Below are 14,966 nucleotides of genomic sequence, written 5' to 3' on the forward strand. Positions count from 1 at the left end.
AGCACAGAAAGGTGGGGACCCCATTAAGGAATAATCTGCCCTCTCCTTCCAATGCAGGAGTGTCCTCTACAAAGTACATTTTTGCTGAATGTTTGAATCAGGAGGAAATGATATTTGATGGTAAAACCCTCAAAGGTTCAGTTATGTTTCACAAGGGGTAAAACATGGGCAAATCCAACAGTGACTGAAACAGTTACTTCATGATGGATAACTTTATTGCCCACAGATGGCACTTTAAACACAGAAGGTCAGATTCTTTGTACACACTGAAGCTGCAAAGATAAACTGATCATTCTCCTTAACCTCTCATTGTGCAGATGAAAAAAAGATTAGTCAACATTTTAAGGATAACAGGAGTGACTGGAAGACAGTCACAGCCCCAGAGTACAGAAAAGATGTTAGAAAGTCACCAAACCTGTTAACTTCAAGGAAATTTATAATAACTTCTAATATTGTAAATTTTTTAATCTAAATCTTAGAGTTAGCTTTTGGGTTGCCTTTCTTTAGCCAAATGTAGCAGAAATTCTCTGTGTATGAAAAGAAATTTAAAAGTAGAAACTGGAAAAATCACAATTGGAATAATAACCCAGATCATGGTCCCAATTTTGAGTTCAGCAAATCTATAATTTTTAAGATTTAGCAGAAATCGGTGGAAGGTTCATCATGCATGCATGGTTGCTCATTGGACATATAACATATTGGAAAAATATATGCATGTTCATTTATTTTATCTTTTTTCATGACTTGTGATCAGAGGTTTTTTTTAGCTATCAGATAATTCAATTTTTTATTTATTTAATTCAGAAGAGGATCAGCTTTTTTTGTGGGGTAGAAGTTAATTAAAGAAAGCTTTTCTTTTTTCCTCCCTTGCAAATCACAGATTGCTCTCTGCTTTCATTTAAAAAAATTATCTTCCCCTTACTTTGCTTAGAATGGCTAACTTTTGCAATTTAAATTAATGTTTGCTCATTAATTAAGCAACTCCATCAACTGACTTTTACATGTATCTAATAAGGCTTCCATAACAAATAAAATGTGTCTGACAAAATCACCCCTTTCCCCATGGGAGGAGATTCCTCAGTTATCAGGATTAATTAGTTCTCTTGTTGTCACATGAAAAGAAGTTGCACCCCTCAATGTAGGTCAGTGTGAGGGTAGGCTGCTGATGGTCGCTTAGTGACAGGCACAATGATAAGTGAATGTGTCCTGTTGAGCCATGACCCTTCAGAAAAGACAGTGTCAAGTAAAATGCCCACAGAAGGTACATAGAAGGCATAATCTGCTTCTAAATATTGACAGTAGGAATTTCCCTGCTATTCTCCTTCCTTTTTCTTTCCTGGTAAACACGTCAAACTCTATTGCATTTGCACTCTGTATCAGTTTTTGAGGCATTTAAAAATGTAAGGAAGCTAATGACCCATGAATAGATAGGATGTCAAATAAAGCTATTTTTCTTCAAGACATAGCATCTTGCTGGTAAAGGCATTGTCTCCCGTACTTGTAAAAGCAACAATATTGGCTTGAAATAAGACCTCAGCTTTTTGTCAGTGAAAAACTAAGTAAATGAATATATAACCAGGCTTGTATCTCTTGCCAAATACACTGACATTAAGTCTTGAATGTTAATATTATTAACTACTGGAGTTAAGTGTCTAAAATGTACTTGAAATCAATGATGAGATGCTGGCTTGTGTCAATGGGAGCAGAGTTAGACAAACACAAAGCACTCTTTAAGATCCCCCCCAATATTTATAAATACTGTGCTGTCTTTTAGATACATGTGAAATGTGTAAAAGGGCAAAAGCTTGAGTATGTATCCAGTATATTTGAGTTTCTTTTGCCTACAAGATGGGGTGAAAAGGTAGGTGGGTTTTGTTATGTTTTTTCTTTGATTTTAATAAATCTGAGGCAGATGTGACATACTGGCTTCCAGGCTGCCTTGTTTTGTATGCTACATTTAAGATAGATCTTAAGGTTTTTGCATCTTTGTTTGTATCAGTGTAAAGTTATGAAGAGAAAAACCTTGTAATTGATGATGGTTTCTTGCTCGTCACCTTTGGCAGACTTCGACGACAACAGCAGCAGCCCACATTCCCAGGGCTGGTCTCCTGGTGTCAGCATGGCTCAGACATGTGCACGGTGCTGCAGGGCTGGCTTTTCTCCTGGGCATGGTGCAGTGCCAGTGCTGAGGAAAGCCAAGCACTCAGCACCACAGGCATGACCAGCCACCACAGACTCTCTCTCCTGTCTTGCTGTCAACACCTGTCACTCACATAGATTTCTCCACTTTCCCACCAGTTTTACGTGTTGTTCTGTAGCAACTCAGTTGAGTGTTGGAGCTCTAGCAGCTGGGCTTTGATCCCAATGGTTTCCTCTGGCAGACCATCACTGATGTTTTTTTCATACACATTGAACTGCTTGTAAACACTGTTGCATGCTTTCAGCTTTTCCAGAGCCTCAAATAAGGAGCGGTTCAGGGAAGCCTGAGGTCAAGTTTTCCCTGAAGTAAAAACCAAGATTCATAAAGCTGGATATAAACTCTTGGGAGAGCATCTGACCCTTCAATTCTGGGATGACAGTAGAATGCAAATGAAATGAGAGAATGTGGGAGTTTCACGAAACCATCAGATTGTTTAGCTGGAGGATGTTGACAAACCCTCTCAACCAGAGTGCCTGGGTTGCTCTCCAAGAAGCTGCCTAGGCTGTTGTAACATCTTATCTCAGTTTCTCAGTGATCAGCCTCAGAGGCATTGTTTCAGAATGGTGAATGAGAAGACTCATAGACTGTAAGCATCTATAGGAGACTATCCCATAAAAGCACAGAGTACACTTTGGGGGAACCAGCCCTTCAGAGCTCAGATCCCTAAAGGGCAGGTGTGAAAAGTGTATGTTTGCAACATGTATCACATAATAATTACTTCTTCAAAGATTTGCTGCACCATTTTTTCCCCTCTTATCAGCTGGCAGTATATATTAATTTTTGGTTAGACATATGATTGTCTAGGCAAATCTCAGGGGAAGTCTGTGTGTATGTACAGTCTCACTATTCAAATCTATGGTGTTATTTGTGGTGCAGTCCAGGAGACCTCTTTATTCTGAAAAGTTATGCGCTTGCTTGCAGCTTTTGCAAGTGAGCTATAATTTTGTTTACATCTATGTTCAAATGTACCCTTTAAATCTTGTTTTGAATTGGCACCGATGATAGAATATATTGGAAAACTACTGGAGCCACATCTTAAATAAGATATACAGGGCTAAAAAGGAAGCGCCTGAATTTGGAGCAGCCAATGACTTTGACGTGTTTATGCATCAAAATTTTAGTCACCAATCTCAGCAGGAACTGGTGTCCAAAAGTTCCGTCTCTAGTCAACAAAAGAAGGAGGCATTTCTGATGGGTAATTTGCAGCCCCAAGTAAGGTTCATGTATTTCTACTATGTTTGGTGCATACAGCTGTTCATACTTGGCTGTGGCAGGGACCTCTTAGAAGGACTTAAAATAACTAAGCTAAGACTGTACTTGGCTGAGTTTTAGAAGAAAAATCTCCCTTACCCTTGACTATGAGATGCTGCTTCTCCCATATGTTGACAAAGTAATACTTTTCTCTTGGAGAACAGTGGTTTGGGGTAGTTGCTGTTGCTCTCTCTCAGTGCTGAAATCTTTACAAATTACACTTGAATCCCACTTGGACTACAACTGGTTTTCATCTTTTAACTGTTTCGAAATATTTTTATGTTAGGTTCCCAGCTTCAGGAACATTTTGCTGTCAGTGCAAGGGCAATGGGATGGATCAAGCACTGTTTCTTCCCTTCTGTCCGTTTGCCATGAAAGCTTTTGTGGCCATAGCCTATTTTAGGGCAAAAATAAATCATGATGTCTTTCCAGCCAACACCTCCTGACTTGATGAGAGGGTAGATCTCATGTTGTTCTGGTTTTCTGACCATGGGGCTTTTTCATGGTCTTATTAAAAATGCCTCCATGTAGCATTTGCAAAGCCCACCTGGATGTTTTCAAGTGTCCTAAGCCACCTTGTGTTATGCTGACACCAAGCGTTTCACCCATGCCAGAATGGTCTGGCCACAACAACATGCTTGCTTCCTCAAATAAGCAACAAATCTGGTCTGGAAGGTGTCTTGATCTTGTTCTCAAAATTTACTGTAAAGCTCTGCCCTTTGACATTACTTCATTGACAGGAAGCCCACAGCTGGTGAGGGACCATGGGTAACAGTGCTGTGACTTTTAGTCAGGAAGGGAAGATCCTTAATGTCCTTTTAGTCCTTCCACATTACTTCCAGCTTTGTAGCAAGTTGTTTGAGTGGGATTTTGGTATCTTAGAAGTCAGTACGTGGCTCTTGCCATGGGAGTGGCTGACTTTTACCTTTCCCATTGAAGGGGCTGCCATGGCTGTGTTTCCTGAGGAAATGCAGCCAGTGGTGTTTGGGGGGCACATTTCCTGGGTTAGATATGGAGCCACAAGGTCCTCAAGTTTCTTGATGGTATATTCAGTGAAGAATTTGAGAGCAAAGGCATTGACTAATAGCTTTCAATTCTATTTTCTTTCCTGAGTAATGCTGCTGGAAGGTTATTTGAGTCCTGAGTCAGGGCAACAGGACTTTGCTCAAAGGAAGAGAGTATGTGTGGTGTGAGAGGCACAGTTTTCTTTTCTTTTCCTTTCCAGTATAACAGCATAAATGTGCGTGGGCTGGAAGCAGAATTACTTGTCTTCGCTAATGTTTTGGTTTTTTCTTTGTTTTTCTAGGATCTAGTTCAGGATCAAAGCTAAAAGTTCCTGAGCTGAGTATAAATGGCATACAGCACATTGTTCAAGCTGGCCAGACTTTAAATCTCACCTGCAGGTAACCAACTGAGTTGGATTATGATAATTTGGCAGGGACTTCGTACACCTGACACTTTCTTTTTTTTTGTAACTGAAATTAGAAAAAAATTAAATCTTATGTAGTGGGGAAAGGTGGGGAGTGAACTTCAATGGCAATTGTTTAATAGTTCTTTGTTGTTTCTGTTGTTGTTTTTGGAAAACAAGATAAAAGAGAACCCCATAAATAGCCTGATATAATAAAAAAGAAAGCTTGGGAACTGGAGCTATATAATTGCAGCCCAACATAATTGTTTCTGCTTCCTTATCTGTGTTTGCAGGGGGGAAATGGTTCATTCATGGTCTTTGCCTGAAACTCTTAGCAAGGATAGCAAAAGGCTGAAAGTAATTAAATATGCCTGTGGAAGGAATGGGAAGCAGTCCTGCAGCAGTCTGACCTTGAGCAGAACTCAAGCAAGTGACACTGGAAATTATAGCTGCAAATACCCAACAAGTCCAGCAAAAAAGAAGAAGGAATCTACAGTCTATGTATTTATTAACGGTAAGATTAAGGTTTTTTAACACTTCTTGGTACTTGCTCTTCAATACAGCAAATTGGAAAAGTAAGGCAGTTCAGCTGTGGCTGAGTTTTGAACAATATTTTTAGCCTTGCAAAATGTTAATTTACCCATTAATGTATAAAATTTGTTTTCTCAAGGGTTTTTTGTTGGTTTTATTTTTGCAAATACAAATGGTAGTCCTTTATCTGTCAGGAAAAAAAATGAAGCAGGAAAAAGATCCAATCCAACCACTTGGCTAGAGTAAACAGGAGTCCAGATGGAAGTGGACTACAGTGAATATCTGAAATGGATATCAGAAACCATATCCTACATGACTGAATGTGATGTGATTTCTAGGCAGCTGAAGGATGGTAAAGCTGTCTGTCCAGATCATTGACTTGCCTCATGCTGCAGAAAATTACTACTTGCATGTGAAGTCATGTTCAAAAATGTCCTCTCTAGTCTGTGCTACACAGATAGAAAAAATCTAGAATATATGTTATCAAATTAAACACAGAGTTGTGTTCAGCCAACAAGTATTGTGTTGTGTATGGGAAGTGCTGGAATTAGGTCAGTTAGTCTATAAAAGAAATTTCTTTCTGATCTTGTTTCTTTCCAGGGTATTAATCAGACACTTCTGAGAAGAGTTGAATTCAATAGACACAACAATAAAAGAACAAATTACAGACACTTTAGGGATTTAATTAATACTTTAGTTTTTCCTTATTTTTACAGAGTAAAATTAATAGATTACTGTAGTATTTCAGGACTCACAGATTTTGAAAGCCCATACTACAGAGAACATGCAACTGGAAGTCTTCCAAATTCTGGATCTGCTGCATCTAATGAGCTCACATCAGAGTGAATTAGCTTTTGTTTTCATTTTGTGACATGAAGAGTGAGACTGACCCTGTGAAAAAGCAGAATGGACCTCTCACTACACTGATAGAAAATAAGATAGCTCTCCCCATTACCTTGTGTTGCTTTACTGAGCACTATTCGCTATTTCATGCTGTTCATCCTGCTTTCCTTCATCTGAAATATGCTGCAGAGTGTTTTCACCACCCAGCTCTTTTCATATAATTCTCTGTAAATCCAACAACAGATGCATCCATGGAAGAATAGCCAAAATAAGATATTCATTTAGTGACCAAGAGCCCACACCCTAGGAAAACGTACAATTTCTTTGGATGCCTTTTGCAAGTTTCCCATCATGGGACCTTCTTGAGCCTCCCACCTTGGATGTCATCCTTGTCTAAGACCTACCCACAACCCTCTCCATTCAAATGAAAAGGACCTCTCTGCTAAACTGACTTTACAATAGAAGGCGTGCTTTTGCATCCTCTTGGTCTCTTACCTGTTTAAAGAGTTAATTTTTCTGGATCCTAACTTTTTACAAATGAGAGACACAACCAGCCTTCTAACTCTTCACTGCTTCCCAATTTGCCTGCATCTAAAATGGACCTTCAATTAAATGATTGTAAACCAAGGTTATCTGCAGAATTCACATGGTGATGGGAGAGAAATGTATCATTGTAGATATTGTTTTCGGACAGTCCCATGCCAACCCCTGTCCTTCCATCCCCTCTAATCATTTAAAGAAGGCTGCCTAAGTGTCTTGGTTTTGTTGGTTTTCCAAGGACAATCAATCGTAAATCTTGATGTCACTGTTGAAGAGATGACTAGATTTTATAACTTTTCCTACCTTCATTGCCAAAAAAGTAGTAAAATGTTTAAGGAGCAAACCCGTAGCAGCTTAAACCTCTTTGGCATGTTAATTTTCTGAATTTGACAATCATTTTGATTGAAAACCTATTTCTTAACATTTAAGTGTTAATTGTGTCTCTGCCCTAAGGTGGAGAAAGGTCTATTAGTCTTTCAAATCTTTACAGTTTCAGAAAGAATTGCTGAGAAAGTTAGAAGGATACAAGATGCTGCATATCAAAACTCACCCTTTCTGATAAGTGTAGCATTAGAAAAAGTATTTTCTTTCTCAATGTTATCTCATTACCTCTTATCTACCTGTCCCTTAGTATAAGTCACTGTTTCTGTGAACATACATGAAATTCAGTTACCTAGCTCAAGTGGGGTTGAGATGGGAGTAACAAAATCCTCTACGAAGATTCTCTTTCCTGAGTTTAGTTTTACTTATAATTTGTGGGTGTTTAGGAAATGAACATTTGTGAAATATGGGTCCCTCCTAGTTTTCTATTGTTTCCTGTGACAGGACGTTGTGTCAGTCCATTTCCCATATTAGCTCCATGTGGATCACCAAGGTGCCTGTTTCCCATGTCTTAGCATGCTGCAGATGAGAACAAATAGTTGCTATTTACAAACACAGAATCCGAATCAGGAAAGTTGATATTGTTTGTACAGGAAGTCATCACTTATTGTTTTAAAAATGTTCTTCATTTCCGTAATTGGAGTGATACTGAATATGAACTGGATGTTAAAAAAAAAAAAAAAGCCCAAAAACCAGACCACAATAAACCCAGTAAGTCCTTTGCTTCAGTGATGAATGTATGCTACAGGAGAAAATGATCTGGTATAGACAAAAACAAGACACAAGGCAACGAGAAGGAGACTGCAAGTCCCACAGGCCCCAGGATGACTTGAAGCATTTCTGAAGTCCTGCTTTTGAGGGTCAAGGAGAGGCAGGCTGGTGCCTTGCCTTGCAGGAGCTAGTCCTGACACCACCCTTCTTTCAGCTGGAGAGGTCACTACTGAGTTGCAGAGGGGAGTGAGTGCACAGAGTGTCTCAGCAACTCTTGACCCCACACAGCTCAGGAATTGAGACATTAAGCGAGTGAAATTAATTCTCTTAAGAGTCTTCAACTTTGCCTCAAGAAAACTGATGGCCTGACTTCCCCCACAAGCCATGGGAAAAATCTGAAATGAAGCAAAGCCTCTTTGCCAATTTCTCCACTGTCTCAGACCCAAAACAGCTCAGAGCTTTGTTTTGTAAGGGAACTGCAGCCTAATAGTAAAAAAGAAAGATTTGCAATGAACGCTCACTGCATACATTGCAGTGAGGCATGGGGAATTTTCTGCTTGAAAAGAGATAATGATGGAATAAAGACATTTAAGAAACACCAAATTATCAGCAGGCTGTTCTGAATTCTATGTAAATTTCCCTGAGGACAGTACTAAGGGCTTTTTTTCCTGTCTGCTTTGTCTCACTATTTCCAAGGCACTTTTGAATTGCTGGAGCTCATTCACTGTCTTCAAAAATCTGTGGTACTCTTAATTCTTGACTCATAATTTCTTGCCTTTGAACAGTTATTCCCATGGTATGACAGAGGAAAAGCCTGTAGGTTCAATTACATTGATGTATCAAAGTTAGATTTTTGCATGAATTTAAGCAAACTGTGATTCAAGTCAGTGTTACTGTTTTCTGTGATGAAGACTGCTTTCAGCTAGTAATACACAAGAGTAAAATCTTAATTCTGGTGCAACAGAGAACAGAATTCTTCTCAAAGTAAAACTGTATTTGGCTCTAGGGTGGGAGCCCATTTCTTAGTCAGTGTTCTCTCCTTGCCTTTTCTCATAATCCCATGGTATGTGTCTTCTGGTCACTTACTTTTCCTTGCAGAATAAGACATGTTTTAAAATCTGACCTCTAGGCTGGGTTAGTTGCCTCCTCTCTTTTCTATACTTAACAGAGAACAAAAGGAGCTTTTGGTATGTACTTTTCATCACTGACTTTTCAAGAAATCTGGAGAACAAGCTTAGAATAAATTTCTTGCTTTCAGATGATATAAACCACATGAGGCAGGTCAGAGCTGTGTAATTAAAGGTACATGTCCTGAGAGTACTTGTGCTCAGCAATACCTAGAGTGTCAAACATGTCCAGTAGTTGTATGTATTTGGTTTGATGTGTGTCTTGGGCTCATCAGTACAAAATAAAGGGCTTTATCGTTAGGGAATTGTTCAAAATGTAAGCCTTTGAAATCACAGAACATCTGGGATTCTGAGCTTGTTTTCAAACACTAAAGTTGTATGCTGCAGGTTCTGAGTGTTTTAGAACTTCCTGGGCATCTCCCTGGGAGGTCCTCCTGCTGACAGATAGCTGGATCCAGACCCAGAACTGACATGCATTTAAGATTTAGCTTGAATGGATTGACTCCTGTAATCCTAAAGTTACTATTGTTGCAGAACATGGAGGGTATCCAAAGAGTTCTGGAAAAAGGTCTCTTTAGATCAGAAGTATCAAAGTCAAAATAATTAAACAGGTAAAAAAAGCAGTAAGACAAAACACCCTGAGAGCTAACAGAATTTTCTTCTTTTTCCTTTTTCTTCTTATTTACAAATAATGCACTGATAAAAGAACCTGCTAAAGCCTGGGAAACTCCTCCTCCCCTGTGCCTTTTTTTTGTCTTTGCTTTTGGCACAGTTTTAACATGTGAGCAGCATGGTTTTGGCTTACACTATTGCAGTCAATACTATGATAGCGCTTCTGCTAAGAAGAGGAAACTCGTTGGAATTAAACTATGTTGCAGCTGTATCAAGTATGTGGACACATTTTTAGCTTCTAATGAGGTTCCTGTTACAAAACAGAGATCTCTAGGACTTGCTGACGTCAATGGCCTATAATTGCCGCGCTTTTGTCATTGCGTGTACACGGGCTCTCCATCACAGGACACCGTGTGGAGCGGGGCTTGTGCAGCCACTTTGGCAGCATCCAATGCTCTGCACTCACCCCTCCAGGGTCCTTCTCCCTCACCAAGGCTCATGGCTCCTACTGAAACAAGCTCCTTTCCAGGTTGAGCCATCACAATGGAGGGATGCATCTGAAAGCGCATTCCTAATATCCGCTAGCCTTTCTAGGGATTGCTTGCTGAACGTAGTAATATCTCTGTCGTGGATTTCCTGGCTAACATGACTATTTTTCCTGAAGATTTTTAACTGTGTTTTATTTGTGTCATGGTCATACATTAATGATAGCATAGTATAACTGGTCTCAAAGGAAAACAAATGAATCTTGGTGTAAAATTGTTGTACAATTGTGTTAGAAATTCTTTGTGTCTGAATGTGCTCTAGATATAAATTAATAATCATATCAGTTTAGGTAAAAGGAAGAAAAACAAAAAAAAGGAGGGGATACTTTATGTCTCAACTTTTTTTCAAAGTTTAGACATATTTTGTTTTTGAAGAGTGTTATTTTACAGGTAAGAAGAGGCAAGAGTGGAACAACCTTTCTTCTAGAAAAAGACATACAAAATGGGATTTTTTTCTTTAAGGAAATTAGGCATATGAGCCAGTTCAACAGACACATTTCCTAGGACATGATTCATCTCATGGTAAAGCAGATGTCTAAAACGGGTCAGATGTGTCCCATTGCAAAATTCCCCTTTTCTCACCAGGCACAACACTAACTGTTTGGCTCCTAGCTCAGTGAGAAATGGCTGTATTGTAGATGAGCGAGTGAGGCTGGAATGACTCTTGGTGTGCAAGATTCTTTTGAAATTACTTCTGAACAGCCCCAATAATTTATCTGGGATAAATAAAGTTAAGGAGGTTTAATCCCTTTAATAGAAAGGGAATGTGGCAATTGGCCCATGAGCTTCAATGAAGTCTACATGTCTGTTCTTTACTAAAGACTGTGGTCCTTTTCACATGAATGAGGGAAAAGGCTGTTATGTGAATGTGATGAAAATATTTCACCTCTTTTAGCCCGAAAAGAATCTTAAGGATGAGCCAAGTGTAAGTAGGTATTTTGGAAGAACTTCAGAGGATAAGCTTTTAGAGATTTCAAGGAGCTTAGACTTTCCTGCAGAGACTTTTCTTCTTGAAAATGTATGTGTAAGTCCTCTGACTTACATAGCTCAGATTATTAAAAACAAAACAAACCCAAGAACAGTAGCTGAAGCTTGTGGAAAGAAAAACCCTCTCCTTCTTTTCTGAAATTGGCATTTCAGTGTTGGCTAATTTAGTTGTTTGTTCAAACCCCATAAATAGCCTAGACAGGTTACTGATACCAGACATAATATTGCTTGTGCTAAGTCTCTTATCAAGTTTTTATCTGGCTGCCAACCAGCTTAGCAAAAAAGCTGCTATTTATGCTCTTTAACAATATAGCAAGTGACCTTCATGGATTTTGTGATTTCATGAGTGCTCTTTGTGGTTTCATGTTGATTATAACTGAGAGATACTATAAGGAACATGGTCAACCCAGCACACAGTCATTCATTCTGGGCATAATTTAAAAATACACTAAGCTGATTTTTAAAGTAACCTTTAACATGTGTAAATATTCTGGCTGTCCAGCTTTCATTTTGCTAACCTCACAGGCAATTCTGATGAAAAAAACCCCAACAAAATAAACCAACAACCCAAATCAATAATTTATAAAAGCACAGTCAACCCCCTTAGATCTTCCATTCCAAATCCCAATGAAGCCGAATGTGTAACCTGGATGTGATCTTCAAGATAGGTCAGTCTGTGATGTTCCTTTTACACCTAGAGCTTTCTGAACATAAAATTGAGTGGAGCTGGCCCAAAAGACTGCTAGTGGAAAATTAAGTCATGCTGGATGTGCTGCCAACCAGCTATGTGGGGAAGGTTCTTTTACCTCCCTTTAGGAAGAAATTGAGAGGAAATGTAGTGAGAGCTAATGGTAGTAGCTGGGGTTGTGATGGAAAGGAAATAAGAAAAAAAAAGGCAAGAAGAGCTATTGCCTGGGGGACAGAAGAATTCCATGTTGTTGGCAAACCCTGCCAAGGTGGCGTAACCTGCCCTGGTGCTGCTGTGTGTTCAGCTTTGCCTGATCCAGGCTGGTAAATGTCTGCACCAGATTGTGCTCTTGAGGCACCAAGAGTATCCCGTCACGGCCTTTAAGATGGAAGGAGACTAAAATCAAAGGGAACCAGGAAAAGCCTCCATGCTCGTTATGAAAACAAAACTGTGCTAGGAAACACGATGCGCATTTCTTTTAATCAAAAGCAGGAAGACATTTGGAGCACTCGGGGCCATCGATTGCCCTCTGGCCCACGGCGGAAGTCCCCGGTGATGTCAATGGGAGTTCTGCACGCGAATAGCGGGGGCACGGCGACGCCTCGGCGCACACCGCGGGGAGTGTACCAGGAGAGGCTGTGACCCAGCTCTGGAGCCCACCAAGGGCAGCCAGAGCGCTTAGGCCACTTTTATACTGCACTTTGTTGACTTCTCCAGGCGTGGACGTGCATTTCCACTGAAGAAGAACAAGAAAGAAAAGCCAAACGTGGTGTTTTATGCCGGTTTCCTGCCCCCGCCTTCGGACGGGCAGGAATCCCGTGAGGTCTGAGCTGCACAACCCCCACTGCCTCAATATTGGCATCAGTCAGGGGTGATACTCCGTCTGCAGACAGCAGCAGCAGTCCTCAGAACAGCTCTTCCTTACACTTACAATGATCTGGAGATTATGGTACAGGAAACCACTTTGCAGAGCTTGCTGCTTTTCGGCAGAAGCTCTTAATTTTGTGACAAAGACAAATGGGTCTTTGGGGAGTAGTAAATCAGTTTGTCTGGTGATGTTAAGGGGCAGGTGACCTCTCCTGTGGTTGCACTCCCTGAAACAAAAAAGGTTCTTTTCCCTGTGCTACAAACAGGTTCATTCTTGGTCTTTCCTTGAATCGTACTGCAGAGGAAACATCGGCCTAACAAGTCCTCAGGGCATGTTTTATTACATACGCATCCTCTATTACTCATAAGTTCCTTTCGCTATCTCTGTGGACATTTAATACCTAGTATTAAATAATACTTTGTGGCTTTCATTTCAGAAAGTTTGTATAACAGTTTCATTAAAACACTTTAGGAAAATTTTTCTGTAACCTGGAGTAATTTGAGATCTTCTGCCTTAGTATTCTCACCAGTATAAATTAGAGCAGAATCTGTTTCTCTTCCTGTTTGATGTCTCAAACGAAAATATTATTGCATATACTAAGAAAAGAGGATCCTAAAGGGAGAACAGTTTGATGACCCTGGGGAGTGCATATCATACTTTTGAAAGACAAGCAAAAGTAACTTACTTGAAGAACTACTTGAGTGAACATAGGCCAACATGCAGAAGTTTGGGGCGAGAGCACTTGAACCAAGTGTTGCAGTTTGAGGTTTTTTAAGGGATTGTTTCTTGCTAGCTTTACTAATTTGTTATCCAAGAAAGACTGCCATTGTTATTTCTAAGATTTTTGATTGAGTGAAAATAATGGAATTTGCCTGAAAAAACATTAGAGCTGTAGATAAGCACAGAATTAAGATCTTAATGTTCCGCTTTTTTAGGAGTTAAAACCCAAACCTTATGTGAATTTGGAGGTAGTCTATCTGTGATGTGAGTCAAACTGAAACTTCAGATCTGAACACCTGCAAAGAAGATTTGGAGCCAGAGGCTGTGGCTTGAGCCCCTCTTTGTTAAGTGGTCCAAACAATAGCAGCAGCAATGTTCCCTGTTCCCAGCGCAAGCTATTTATGACAATGCCCTTTGTTAAAGGGATTGTTCAAGGGACGGTAAATTACTCTGCCAAGCTTCAGTTTTGAGTCAAGAGGAATTAATGTTTTCCTGGCATTTTCATTTACCTTGTCACATAAAAAAGAGACACATAGGTATTGTGATAGTGGGAAGGAGGAGAAGAATTAACCCTCTCTAGTCCATATTCTCAGACATGAAAATACAGCTGGTTAATCATGGTAGATTCTTTCTCCTGGTGCAGTCAATGTGAATTTTTCCTATCAATTTCCTTGCAGGCAGCAGGAAGGTGTACTATGTAGGGGATTCCTGATAAGTGAATTTCAGATCACTTTCCCTATATTTACTTTTCCTGGTGATAAAAAGATACAAATGCCATGAAATAAGAAGCACATATCTCAGCAGTAGAGGTGTTGCTGTAGTGAAAATAATGGACTTTGACCGTCCTGAAATTGAAAGAAAATTTCAAAGTATTTATACTGATATTGAATGATAAACATGTCTTCAAACACTTAATAATAGTTTGATGAACATGTTTAGACAAAAGTAAATGGAAGATTGATTTTAGGGCTTTGATTAGCTTTCATTACAGAAAGGGATAGTCTGTTTTTAAAGTCCATATGTAGTGTTACAATTCCCATACACTGCCTTAAGATTTCATGTATTAACCTTTATTTTTCTTCTTTTGCAGATACGAGCAATCCATTTGTAGAGATGCACAGTGATATACCTAAAATAATAAACATGGCTGTAGGAAGAGAAATGATCATTCCATGCAGAGTCACAGCACCAGACCTTGCTGTTACTTTAAAAAAGGTATCTCTATCCAAGCATGCTCTGAAAGTGTTACTGTGGATGATGTTTTTGCTTGTTTACTTACAGCTATTGTGATACTTTTGAAATATTTTAACAATTTAATATTGCTTATGCAGTGTTTCTGGGTGTCAGTGTGTTCAGAAATATTTCAGCCCTGGAGGCTTTGTGTCACACAAAAAGGCTTCATCAAATCTCCTACAAAGTGTGGGAATTCTCTGAAGAAACTTGAACTTTTCATACTATTTTATTAAATCCTCACTGGCAAAGGTTTCTTAAGCCCAGGAAGGAATTTCTTGCTAGGAGAAGAGATTTCCTCCCACCTCTTCCCCTGCCCTTCCT

At 39.5% G+C, this 14,966-nt stretch overlaps 1 protein-coding gene across 1 annotated transcript in view; it reads left to right on the forward strand.

The window, feature by feature from the left end:
- FLT1 (fms related receptor tyrosine kinase 1) overlaps positions 1 to 14,966 on the forward strand; it is a 110,002-nt gene that overhangs the window by 10,374 nt on the left and 84,662 nt on the right. Inside the window, exons 2-4 of the mRNA XM_083855079.1 lie at positions 4,758 to 4,854; positions 5,153 to 5,373; positions 14,503 to 14,627. Of these exons, the coding sequence (XP_083711205.1) occupies positions 4,758 to 4,854; positions 5,153 to 5,373; positions 14,503 to 14,627 (443 nt within the window). The remainder of the gene's footprint in view (positions 1 to 4,757; positions 4,855 to 5,152; positions 5,374 to 14,502; positions 14,628 to 14,966) is intronic.

The sequence above is a fragment of the Zosterops lateralis genome (assembly GCF_965231275.1).
Source record: "Zosterops lateralis genome assembly, chromosome: 2".
NCBI lineage: Eukaryota > Metazoa > Chordata > Aves > Passeriformes > Zosteropidae > Zosterops > Zosterops lateralis.